The sequence below is a fragment of the Porites lutea genome, chromosome 14, assembly GCF_958299795.1.
Source record: "Porites lutea chromosome 14, jaPorLute2.1, whole genome shotgun sequence".
Classification (NCBI taxonomy): Eukaryota; Metazoa; Cnidaria; class Anthozoa; order Scleractinia; family Poritidae; genus Porites; species Porites lutea.
Window position 1 is genome coordinate 8,010,088 of NC_133214.1, and position 12,270 is coordinate 8,022,357.

General features: G+C 39.3%; 1 protein-coding gene across 1 annotated transcript; it reads left to right on the forward strand.

Annotated features, from left to right (window-relative positions):
* Window positions 1-4,342: 4,342 nt before the first annotated feature.
* Window positions 4,343-10,445, forward strand: LOC140925067 (uncharacterized). The gene is made up of 6 exons (XM_073375022.1): window positions 4,343-4,370; window positions 4,856-5,109; window positions 5,793-6,069; window positions 7,124-7,170; window positions 9,021-9,046; window positions 9,385-10,445. Exons 1-6 carry the CDS (start codon window positions 4,343-4,345, stop codon window positions 10,370-10,372), a joined length of 1,620 nt encoding a protein of 539 aa, XP_073231123.1. The 3' UTR covers window positions 10,373-10,445.
* Window positions 10,446-12,270: the final 1,825 nt, after the last annotated feature.

Below are 12,270 nucleotides of genomic sequence, written 5' to 3' on the forward strand. Positions count from 1 at the left end.
GGAATTCTTCCTTGCTGCATCATAGGCAATTTAACCATCCGTGTAGTATACCGAAAACACGCTTTCAGATTTGCAAAATGTGTGGGAAATGCGCTTTGATTGTGGGGTTAACGTTGACAACAAAAACCAAGCCCGATTTTAATCCTTAAAGAAGGCCTACATATGACAATTTTATAACATCTTAAAAACTAACTCGTGCTACTGTGACCTCAGCAAATATCTCATGGCTACATCCTTTTTTAACGTTTCCCATTTTTTGCCTCGCTGCACAGGGATGGGGAGGGGAGTATAGGGCATGTTGCAATGTGCCTTTTACCTTTTTGTATTCATTTATAAAGTCAATTCGTATTGCAATGTTACTCCTTACATATTAATCAGGCTGGCGATATTCATATATATTTTTTTCATAGAGACTCCGTCTAAAGATTCTGCCACTGATCCACCTGAAGTCATTGCTCTTCAGATAAGGAAAGAAGATCTTCCTCCAACGTCAAAAGATTTTGATGATTGCCAAATCCAAGTCGATATTTTGCTACTGACGGTGATGAAGGCAGATACCTCCGAGGATTGTGAATTTCTAAGCTGCCTTGCCCATCTGAATCCTGGATTTTGTAAGATTCACCACCCAGACCTTGGCTACGTGTACCTCGGAGATATGGGAGAAGATGATTTGAAGCTAAACGTTGCTGTTATGAAGTGCTACGAGGGTTCCAGCTCTACGGGAGGTTCTCTAGTTGTTGTAATGAACGCTGTTAAAGTTTTGAAGCCGAGAGCAGTGTTTTGTGTGGGTTCTTGCAGTGGCCTAAATGTCACCAGAGTTAATCTTGGAGACGTAGTAGTTTTGAAGAAGTTAGTAACATACGCTTTTTCTAAAGTTACGGAAAATGGCATTGAGGAACTCGGAGTCAAAGTTCCATTAAAGCCTCATCTTTCAAAATTGATTCTAAGTGCTGGTGATGGCTGGAAGCCACCTTTGAAAGATCCAAGAGCACTCGAGATAAAGATACATCGCGGCACGTTTCTGAGTGGACCGAAAGTTATAAATAACCACAAGCGGTGTAACGCACTCATCGAACGATTTCCAGAAGCAGTTGCTATAGAGCAAGAAGGTGAAGGTAAGTTTCTTGGCCTGCAGTTCATGTGCTAGCAGTGTGTACATGAATTCAATTGGTGAAGTAAGAAATAGCTGTCCATTGTTAGAGAACATTGAATCAGATTTAAATAGGGATCCACAAGATTCTAAACTGTCGTTTTCATTACTCAGTTATCGTCACATTGAACCCGGCGTTTGTTTTAATTTGCAGTTTTTGAGCGCCTGTTGGTTTTAAGAAAGGGTTGTTTTTTATTCCTTTTCTTGTCAGCTGGCTATCTTTTCTCTATATCTTAGGTTATTGTATACCACACAAAAAAGGTCTGTGGGTCTTGGTATACGGTATTTTATTGTATGACCTCATTGCCCTGTGCATATTGATGCTTTAAAATCAAGTTCAAAGTGACAATTGTCAAGTCTTTTTTACTGTCTCTCTTCTTGACGTGGTTCCTTCCACGGGCGTCTGAATTTGTTAGCTCTTAACTCCATTTCTCTCCATTTACCACGATTCTTCATTTTTTAGGTGTGTTTGCGGCAGCGCATGACCTGGATATTGAGTGGGTAGTTATTAAAGGAATTTCAGGATACGCTGATGGCAGAAAAGTTAAGGATTCTTGGAGAACATTCGCAAGTTTTATGGCAGCTTCTGTAACGGCTCAGATTCTCAGCGACACTAATGCTTTTCAAGCCTTGCCACACTATGGGAGTGCCAGTTAGTATTGGTATTCAGGAAACGTTCATGTTGTATTTTCTCATGCCATCTCCTATTTTTTTCCTTCGGCTCGGTTGTGGTTTTGCTCTTCTCATAATCCAACCAGTAAATCTTTTGAAAATTTTGCTTCCAACCAATCTAAATTTTGCTTTGCAGTTCAAAGAGTAATGTTGGGTAAACTGGATCACTATGACGAATGGCTATTTTATCAATCTAGCTAGGTAATCCTCTGAAAAGGGTGAAGTGCTGTAGCAGCGTTTTTTGACCTTGTTACAGGGAAACCCTGACCTTACGACCTCCTCGTTTATATGACTGCGTTGTTGTTATGACCACATTAGAGACGTTTAGATCGAGGTTTGGGTAACTTTCCGCAAACGGCAAACTGCGTTTTTTGGGTTTGCGGTTAGCGGTTTCGCGTCAACGGTCTGCCCATATTTGGGTGGTAGCCCGCGGCTGCCATGTTTGTTTTCATTAATTTTAACCGAGAAATCGCCTTAAAAATTACGTTTCTATAAAAAGAGTTCGATAGTTGATAAGCGAAATAGTTCTAAAAAGTAGTATTTCCTCTCAAACGTGTGATTCTGATGTTTTAGGGTGCAAAAAAAACCTTACGGTAAATCACTTACCTCTGGTGCGTGGTTCAGCCGTACAAACGTGAACCTCAAACCGCACACCTGACGGCAAGGCCTTGGTGGCGTGACTTCTTGACGTTCGCGGTTTGTGGGAAATGCCTAAAAACCTCGATCTTAATGTCTCTATTATTTGGCCGCAAACGTAGAAACACTCAGTCGTTTTCTTTTCTGAAAACCAAGTTCTAATGCGGCCATTATTCAATAGTCCAAATCCGCCACTACGTAACATACCTACTATTGGATTACGTCCTGAACCTCCAAGGCTTGGCTTAAGTCCTGCGACACCACGGAGTACTGCTCAATTAATCTCGTACCCAGATCTCTTGTCGACGAAGCCGAAGGCTCTTCTTCAACAAGAGATCTGGGTACGAGATTACTGCTCAATAGTTTCAACGTTACGGGCAAAGTTGATAAAGCAAAGTCCTGAACTTAACCTGTGAAATACCAAGGGAAGTAAATAGGAAGTCATTTACTTTTTTCAGTTACAGAATAGGTCAAGTTTAATATTTGTCATCCCAAAGATTTAACGCTATTTATGGTAAAAGGTGGGAAGATGACATTTTGTGATGCAAATGATCATATAACACGCTGGTTGTAATAAAAGGCAAATTGAAACTCAATGCTCTTACCCCGGCGTCTCAGTTTGACAAAAAAATTGACTTCCAATTGAAGATTTCAATTTCAATTTTTTATGACAAAAGTTATTTATGATAAAAGGTGGGAAGATGACATTTTGTAGTGAAACAAAAACTCAAATAATCATATTACGTGCTGTTTGTAATAATAAGCAAATTTGAAACTCATCTGAAATGCTCTTATCCCGGCGTCTCAGTTTGACAAAAAATTGACTTTCAATTGGAAATTTTAAATTTTTCATTTTTAGGCTAACTTCAGCAAACCTCGTTTTAGTCCGTTCACACTAAATGAATGTATGTGATACAAACAAAGAAAATATTTGTATACTTCCACAAGCCGAGTTTAACCAAATTAGAAGCAGATATGAAGCCAGCTGTTTTCGATTGGCGATCTCGTTTAAACAGACGACCCTTGAATACAAATAGGCGTTTTGAATGCATTTAATTTAACACTTTTTACGTTTATTCGTAGGAAAGCACAGAAAACGCAGATTAGAAACAGACGAAAGTGATGCCGAGTTGGATTGGGGTAAAGTTCAAGTTACTTATTTTTGTGGTATACTTACAGACTGGAAAGACAGGCGTTTTAGTACTTTGTAGCCCCCAAGCTGTGAGTTTAGTCTATTGATAGGATATTCCCCCTGAGCAGCCCGCCGGAGCTATGGTCTATAGGGGAAGGGATCTTTCAAAGCGTGTCGGCCCCTTTGTCAGACTTTTCTTAGTTTATAGTAAATTCGTCCAAAGACGGCTCTTGCAGCTTAACTTGATAGGTGCTTGAAAATAAACCGTAGAGTCAATGGGTTACAGCAAATTGTAGTTGTTTTGTCTTGAGGCAGGCTTTTGAAATGCCTTGCAAAATTCACGTGACAAATTTTGGTGTTATCGATGTAGGTCCTGAAGAACCCGTGAAAATCTTTTTACAAAATATCGCAACTGCGCTGAATAAGGAGTCGTGTAAAACTAAAATTTTTATGGAAGAAATTTGTTATTGCTTGCCCTCAACAGGTGAAGGAAAAAAGAGGAGCACAAATCGGGAGTTGTGAGTTGTAACCAAGTTAGGGAGATAGATAGTGATGCCCAGTTAGCTCAAGGTGAGGATTAAAAGTAATAAATGTATTTTCATTTCTCACAAAATTCAAGCGTAAATCACTTGTAGCAGGATCGATTCCGTTAACGTTTGTAAATTTTAAGTGTTGCGTTTCTCCACATTGTCAATGTGGTACATTTCGGGTTAACAAAAGGACATGAAGAACAACTTAACTAAGTGAAGAAGATGCTGCAACGGATCAGTGATAATGATAGTTAGTATCGAAATTTTTTCCGTTATTTGTTCGGTGATAGTTATGCTACTGAATGGCCGTTTTCACACTAGAGACGGATTATCCGTTGGAAAATTCGCGTCAGACGAATGATAGTCTTAATTTGAAAATGGAACGGTTTTAATTTTGGATGAACAATCTGCCTGATCTTTATCAATCTGTTTATCTGTCAATTTTGACGGATTTTGAAGGTGGATTATCCGTCTCTTGTGTGAAAACGGCCATTGACAGTCAAGAGAAATTAGTCTCTCTTGATGACAGTACAATATCATAATATACGAAGTTAATTATCCCTCCTGTACGATGGTGGGATTTTGTTGCAGCTTTTGGATAACCGAAAATAATAAGAGGCAGGACAATTAAAGTTTACCTTCTATTGAAATTGAGCGGATACGACACTTGTTTACCTTTGTTTTAATTCTATAAAGAGATTCAAACTGAATATTGTTTGCTCCTTTCATTTACAGGTGGGGTCACTTACGATGCCCTGCGAATAATAGACAAGCTGGAAGCATATAGAAATGCCGACAAAACTGAGCCTTCCTTGAATTTGAGGAAAGTTGCTTTCGAAAGAGGCTTTGTAATTTCCGACAATCAAGGAGAAGGAAACTGCATGTTTTTGGCAATCTCGGAGCAGCTTAAGCTCATAAAAGGAATGAAATTCTCTGATAAAGAACTTAGAAAAAATGTTGTCCGTTATCTGAAGGACAATCCTACACTGGTTAGTAGTATCCAATGCTTTCCTATTGATTACCCAGCTGTTCAAGGGTTTTAAACCTTTTTCGTGAATAATTATTTTAACAACAATCGGCGACAAAATGAGTTGAGACACTTCGCCCTAAATGGACTTTTTGACGTTTTCGCCGATTGAAAGTCCCATCATGGCTCTTGTTTTAACCCAACGGCGCGCTCACAATTGCTTTTGCTTGTACAAGCAAGTTATCAAATTCAAATTCAGTATACTACTAGCGTATTAGAGGGTTCCAACCGCAAGCATTCTAGCGTCCTAAATTTTTTCGTGTAGTGCCTCCCACTTTGTGATTGGACAAGCAACGCTTAAGCAACGCGGTTTTTATTACGTTTTGAACAGACGGCAAGGATGGAAAATAAGACGATCTTGCTCGACTTACCCTCTTTAACACATCTTTCATTTTCAGTAAAGGTTCCCTCAGTGTTTTAAACTTTGAAAGTGTTAAACTAATATTGGAAATGTTACATTCGATTCGGTCTCGTGGATGAAATTTAGTCAATGTTATTTAAATGTAGCTATCAATGAGTTTTAATGACTTACTATTTATGAAGTTGCTTTCGAATAAGTGCCTCGTGGGAAAGGTAAAGAAGCATACTGATAATGGTTACAACAGCACTCTTTTGGCATTGACAATAGTATTTTTCTCGTTACAGCCTGATGGGACAGATCTTTTCCACTTTGTTCAAGGATATTCATCTTGGGATGCCTACCTCAGAAGTATGATGACAGATGGTACATGGGATGATCACGTGATTCTCCATGGTGCGGCAAACTGCTTTGACACATGCATTCATGTGATCTCTTGTCTGCCACATCATCGTGACGTAACAATTAACCCACAGCGTGAAGCTTCTGGCCGGGAGCGGCTTGTACTGGGACACTTGCATGAGCATCACTATGTCAGCCTTATTCCAAGCAACTTAGCTAACGGTAGCTGAACTGACTACTTACATGGTAATGTTAGATTTACAATGTCGCGTTATCAAAATAGAAGTAATTTTTTTTGAAAAGGTACCTTGTTTTGACAAACTATTGGCGAGATACAGAGTGCGCGCTGCTTTGTACTTGCTAAGTAATACTAATTGAATCTAGTGAGAAAAATTTTTTGCTAAGGGTTAAGGGTAGTTGGCGTTTAAATTCACACTTGTCACTTCTAATTTAGTTAATAGGTTCCACTTTATAGGTAATTAAGTTATTAATTTCTCGGGTTGGTCAATTATTCGTCTACTTGTTTAGTTTAATCAAAAGAGGATAGGAGAGCTTAGTATAATAGAATCGCTAGTTTGCAAGGTAACGTGTAGATTCAGTTATAGGTGGTTGGTTAGTTTAGCTGGTATGTCAAGTAGGTAGTGTCGTTCAAACGTGTCCATGCTTTTCAGATTGAATGTTGCGTGCCGGTTTTTAAGTAGAGGGGAAAAGCGGAGGAGCTGAAGGAAAACCTCTCGGCGCAAGGGAGAGAACCAACAACAAACCGGCTCAACTCACATATGGCGTCGACACCAGGATTTGAACCCGGGCCACATTAGTGGGAGGCGAGTGCTCTCACAACTGCGCCACCCTTTCTTCCCCGGTCGTTTTTCCGCTAGTGCCTTATTGACATTTTGTTTTGATGTCTATTAAAAGTGAACTTATTGAATGGGGAATTCAAAGAAAACTTTGACCCCGCTAGTCATTGTCACTTTAATAAAAACGTTCAAGTTCTGTAGCGTTTTCATTTACAATAACGAAGAGAAAGTCAAGCAAAAAAGGAACTAAATGAAAAAAGAAAACATATCGGAGCAATGCTTGGTGTTTTCCTTCTCTTTAAAGCAGGTCTCAAGAAGTAGTTTTGTTGTATTATTATCATAATCATTATTATTTTCGCTATGATACGCAAACGTTACAACAAGTCGGTTTAAAACGTGCAGGTTATATGCACCAGGTAAATAAAATATTATTTAAAAAATGTTATTATTTTATTCTGTGTATTCTCTTCTCTATAAAGGGAGGTGGTTTGATGAAACTAATATCAAGATAGTGGTTGCTGGACTGGTGTGTCTGATTGCAGTTGTGTTGTTCTTCTATTTTGGTTCCAACTAAAAGGTAGTGACTCAATAACCCAACCAACCTATACTCAGCAGAATGTAAGCCAATAGGTAAGTGTACTGAAATGACAACCAATGAAATAAAGTAATTAAATCACGTGAATAGACTACGACTAGCCCCTCATTTTTCCTTGGATAGATAAGTGAAAGACGTAAGCGCGTGAAAATCGTCCCCCATGGGGGATTTTCAGGCAGGCTCGTGTATTTCTCACGCTCCACGGTCCTTGAGGAAATTGAGGGGCTATTTGTAGTCTATCTCGCGAACGGTAACTTAAGAAAACTTAGGACCTGTTGCTATGACGTCTCGGTTAACCAACATCTTGGGTTCAAAATTTTCCGTTGTGTGAATACCTGAGTCGTACGTCTCCCTTTTTTGGATATTTCACAAGTAATGAGTAATGATTCATCCTTTCGCTCCTTTATTTGCCGAAAATCGCGTTTTGAAGCTAGTCGGGCTGTTTTCTGGTCAATTTTGGACTATAAAGAGCCAAAGATGCCCGAAACGTGGTTTCCAGGTCAAGCAATTGGCGGCCTTCTACTGCAGATGCAAAATATCAGCTTTTAAAGTTCGGGCATACGCAGAATGCAAAATCTCGTGACACAGTAGTCTCGACTTTTACCATTCGTTTTGTCTCTTTCGTTTTTGGAATAGTTTTTAGGATCTTAGGATGGAATAGTTTTTAGGATCTTAGGATTTGATGGAAGGAAGCAAAGGTGTGTAGTGGAATAAGGCTTTCATCAGAATTTTCCGGTCAACCTTACGTGGCTTTTTTCCTTTTACTCCGGCCTTCTTGACTGAATCGAATCGCACTCATTCTCGCTTTTTTTAAGACATCTTTTCCCCTTACACAAGTTGGATCACAAAGTTGTCCTTGGCCGCTCGCGGTTATGGGCGGGTCATACGTTCAGAACTGCAGCAAAGCAAATAACGACATTTTATACTTCCGTGCAGACTACCACGTAAACAATTTCCTGAAATTTCTCACATGAACACCAGACCGAGATAGCGCGCTTAAATCAGCCAGCCTGGTTAACCTGGCCCATATAAGCAGGCACGTACTTAGGTTTAAGCTTTTAGTGCGATTCAAATAGGTGGAGAGTAGGCTTCTCCGTTTCGCAAACGCTCTTTTGGCTTGTCATCCAACCAACCTCCCTGACGAACGTCTGCTGAAACGCGCGGCGTTCATGCAGACCAGTCAGAGCTCACTTCCAGTTCCTAGAGATGAACTTTGGTCCTTCAAAAATATTGCGTGGGAGAATAGCTACAAAACGACGATACCTTTCTAAACGTGGCATTTTAGTTAACTTAGTTGTATGTAATTTGACAAAATGCCAAACTAAATCACTTCTGTAACATACCCACGTAAATGTTACAACGACCGCAAAAAAAAAGCAAACAAAAAACAACAACAACGAAAAACCTAAGGATTATCGGATAATATGAGGAAGTCAGTTAGTAAACTAAAGAAAAAAGAATTTATATATAAAAAAGGAAGTTACAAGGACGATCACCATTACGTGCAAATTTCCACTAAGTTTTTCTATAACTCAAAACAGAAAAACCCTGTTAGAACCCCAAGAATGAGTGCACATTGAGAAACGGGTGCATCATTAGGTGTCCAAACGATCTCACCCGTTGATTTACAGTTATATTTAGGTTGGTTGGGCTTTCTCATTCCAACACACGTCTTGCATATGAATGTCCTGATTAATCACGAATACTCCAGAATGTTACATATTTTGTTGAACCTTCAATATACCAGTTTCCATATGTTTAAATTTTTACTTGGTCCTTAGGTTTGGAGGATTAAAACAAAACAAAGGTATTTTTCTACTGTTCCTAAAATTATTCCATAAGATTCCTAAAATTATTCCATAAGATTCATAAGATCTGGAATGTTTCCCTGAAAACTGGCAAGTGGCCCTCCTCGTGGAAAAGGGCCCACGTGACGCCCCTCCCTAAGATCGACATCCCTAAGGGCAAGCAGGACTTCAGAGGAATTAAGATCACGCCTGTAATTGCACGCGCGTTCGAGAAATCTGTGTATAACATCCATGTACGAGACATTGTCGAACAGCATCTGAGTTCAACACAGTTTGCTTATACGACAGGGGGGAGTTGCACTGATGCGCTCTTGAGCATGTAGCACACCATCTACAGCTATTTAGACGAACAAGACTGCAAAGCCGTCCGAGTATTTGCAATGGATTTTAGTAAAGCATTTGACTGTGTCAATCATGAACTCCTGTCATCTAAGCTTAGGCAGTTGCCATTGAATCCCCTTATTGTGAACTGGTATTTAAGCTTTCTCGAGAAACGCCAGCAGCGAGTAGTTTATAACGGTTTTGAGGGACAGTGGCGTGAGGTCAATAGGGGTACGACACAAGGTAGTGTCAGTGGGCCATATCTTTTTAACGTGTTTATTAATGACTTGAAGATCAATCTAGAAGGTCGCCCAGCCTTGTTTAAATATGCTGATGATTCTACAATTATCGTCCCTTTTTGGGGAAACGGCCAGTGTCGCACTGACTTGGTGGATCAGTTTCTTAGCTGGTCCAGCGGCAATCGCATGACATGCAATCCAACAAAATGCAAGGAGATTATTTTCCGTAAGAAAGGTTTCAGTCAGGACATCGAGCCAGTTAGTAATATACCGCAGTGCGCAGAGTTATCCATATTAGGTGTTACTTTCCAACAAAATTGTAAATACAGTAGTCACGTGCGCGCGAAGGTAACTAAGGCGAACAAGTCATTATTTGTATTAGGATCTTTACGTAAGGAAGGAATGTCCCAGGAGGAAGTAGATCACCTTTTTAACGCAATAGTTTTACCAAATTTTTCTTACGCTCTGCCGGTTTATGGTGCCTCAGATTCCGACCTTTCTGTAATACAGAATTTTTTAGACCGGTGTATGAAAAGAAAGTTTATGTCCAAGAATGTAAATATCAGGGATTTGCTAGAGAAGGCGGACAAGACACTCTACAAAAAAAGATCGAATGACCCCGAATGCCCGTTCTTCCAGTTTTTACCTAAGGAAAAGAACATGAGGTACAATCTTAGAAATACGTCAGTCTCTGTCCCTAGAATCTACACTGACAGGTTTAAGAACGTTTTTAGTAACAGAATAATTTTTAGATATGATATGTAAATAGTTTTTTGAGTTTATATTGTAACTTAGGATATGTGATTTTATCTTAAGAAATAAAGATTATTATTATTATTATTTTTATTATTATTATTATTATTCCGGCTTGTTTTATTCCTCCAAGGGGTCAAAAATACTGTTTTCTCCTGTGAAATAATGATTCATTCCTCTTTTTTATTGATACTTCTTTATATTTACGTATTTTTAAAACTTCTCTAAAAACCGCTTTTTTGTTTAATTCCTTAGCACGGTGGCAGATGGTGGATAAGGTGACGACGTCATCCTTCATGATGCAACAACTGCTTTAATTTATGCTTTTGCCTTGCATCTTTGGAAAACTAGGGGCAGCTTAGAACGAAGGGGGATCCAACAAGCTAAAAGAAACCAGAAAGAATCTCGTAGAAGACGGCTACACGGCTTTTAAAAAATTTCTCGGCAAGCTTTTGTTATTGGGACCGAACATGCAATGTTTTTGGTCTCGTTGAAAATAACTTTGGACACACACTCCAAAATAGCTTGTCAGATTATCGTCGATTAAAACCATATCTGGCAACAATATACGAAGGCTATCCAGCAGTTTCGGACGCTAGCTACACAGCTCGTACAAGGCCCCGCGCAGGATTGGGTGAGAAAACAATAAGCAAACCCAAGAGAGAATAAAGAGGTCTGTAAGAGAGACTTGTTTTCTTCTCTCGAAAAATAACAGTAACAATGGACCCTTGCTCTAAAACAATAGTGCTGATTGCTATTGAATATCCAATGAAATTAGAGGGTCTACAGAGCTCCGTACTTCCAATTGGCCAATCAGAAGCAAGGACTCGAGATTCAAAAACTTGTGGAACTCGCTCATTAGGAGTGGCTTCACAGGGGTTTGCCTGTTCTTCTTGTCCCGACTACCTGCTCCTACTTCGTTGTCAGGGTCGGAGAGACGAGTAGGAGAGGACCCTGAGAATGAGTTTTTAGCCGCCTCTTGTTCTCCAAGGATGGCGTTCATGTGAAAAATAGTCATTACAATAAGAGATTTAGAATCGCGTTTACAGCAAACGTCAAATTGTACCACGTGACCAAGTTTTCCCTTTACTTGTCATTTACTGTTTATTTTTTCTATACGGGAATAAGTTGTTTTATGTTGTCGGCATCCAGCAGATTAATTGTGGACAATTTTTTTCTGCTCATTTCAAATTTGAAAAGTTACCAACTTTTCAACAAGCATCTGACGTTTGACGTTTGCCGTTTGCCCTGAACGAGACTCTAAATCTCTCTAATACTTCAATGGCATTTACTCGTGAAGGATCATCTTCCATCTTTTATTGCATCCGTTTGTAAATAGTATCTGTTAAATGCAATTTTCTTTCAACATATTCGTTAACAAAACTTTGTGCTACAGGATATTTCTTGACAAATACATGTCGTTAACCTTGTTACATACCAAACTGTGTATGGTTCAGTTAAAATAACAACTTTATATTCTTAACGACAACAACAATATTTTATCAACGAGAGTAAAAAATGTAAGGTATAGGATGCCTCGCAAACAGCTGCTAAGCTAATCTAGGTACTAGACAAAGGCAATAACAAATATTGCAAAAAGAAAAAAAATAGAATTACGAGCAGAAAGATACAATGACATATTTTTGAATAGTTACAGTAAATTTTAGGGACAGTAATTGAATCGAGATACAACTGAGGTAAACACAGCATATTTTCACGTTAAGTTCATAAAATGCTCTATCAATTGACTGACATTCAGTCGAACCTCCATGTGCGACCACCTACCATAAGCGACCACCTGTCCAAAACATCAAACTGTTTCCAGCCTTACAGCTGGAACCTCAAGCAAACGACCACCTCCTGTTTGCGACCGGGACCACTTTTTGGGGCTGACGGTTTAATGATTTTCT

Excerpts from the sequence above, each read along its gene's own strand:
- LOC140925067 (XM_073375022.1), top strand. The coding sequence starts at position 4,343 with ATGCTGCAACGGATCAGTGATAATGATA. Across the intron at positions 5,110-5,792 it reads TGAAGGACAATCCTACACTG|CCTGATGGGACAGATCTTTT; the intron begins GTTAGTAGTATC and ends TTCTCGTTACAG. Across the intron at positions 6,070-7,123 it reads TCCAAGCAACTTAGCTAACG|GGAGGTGGTTTGATGAAACT; the intron begins GTAGCTGAACTG and ends TTCTCTATAAAG.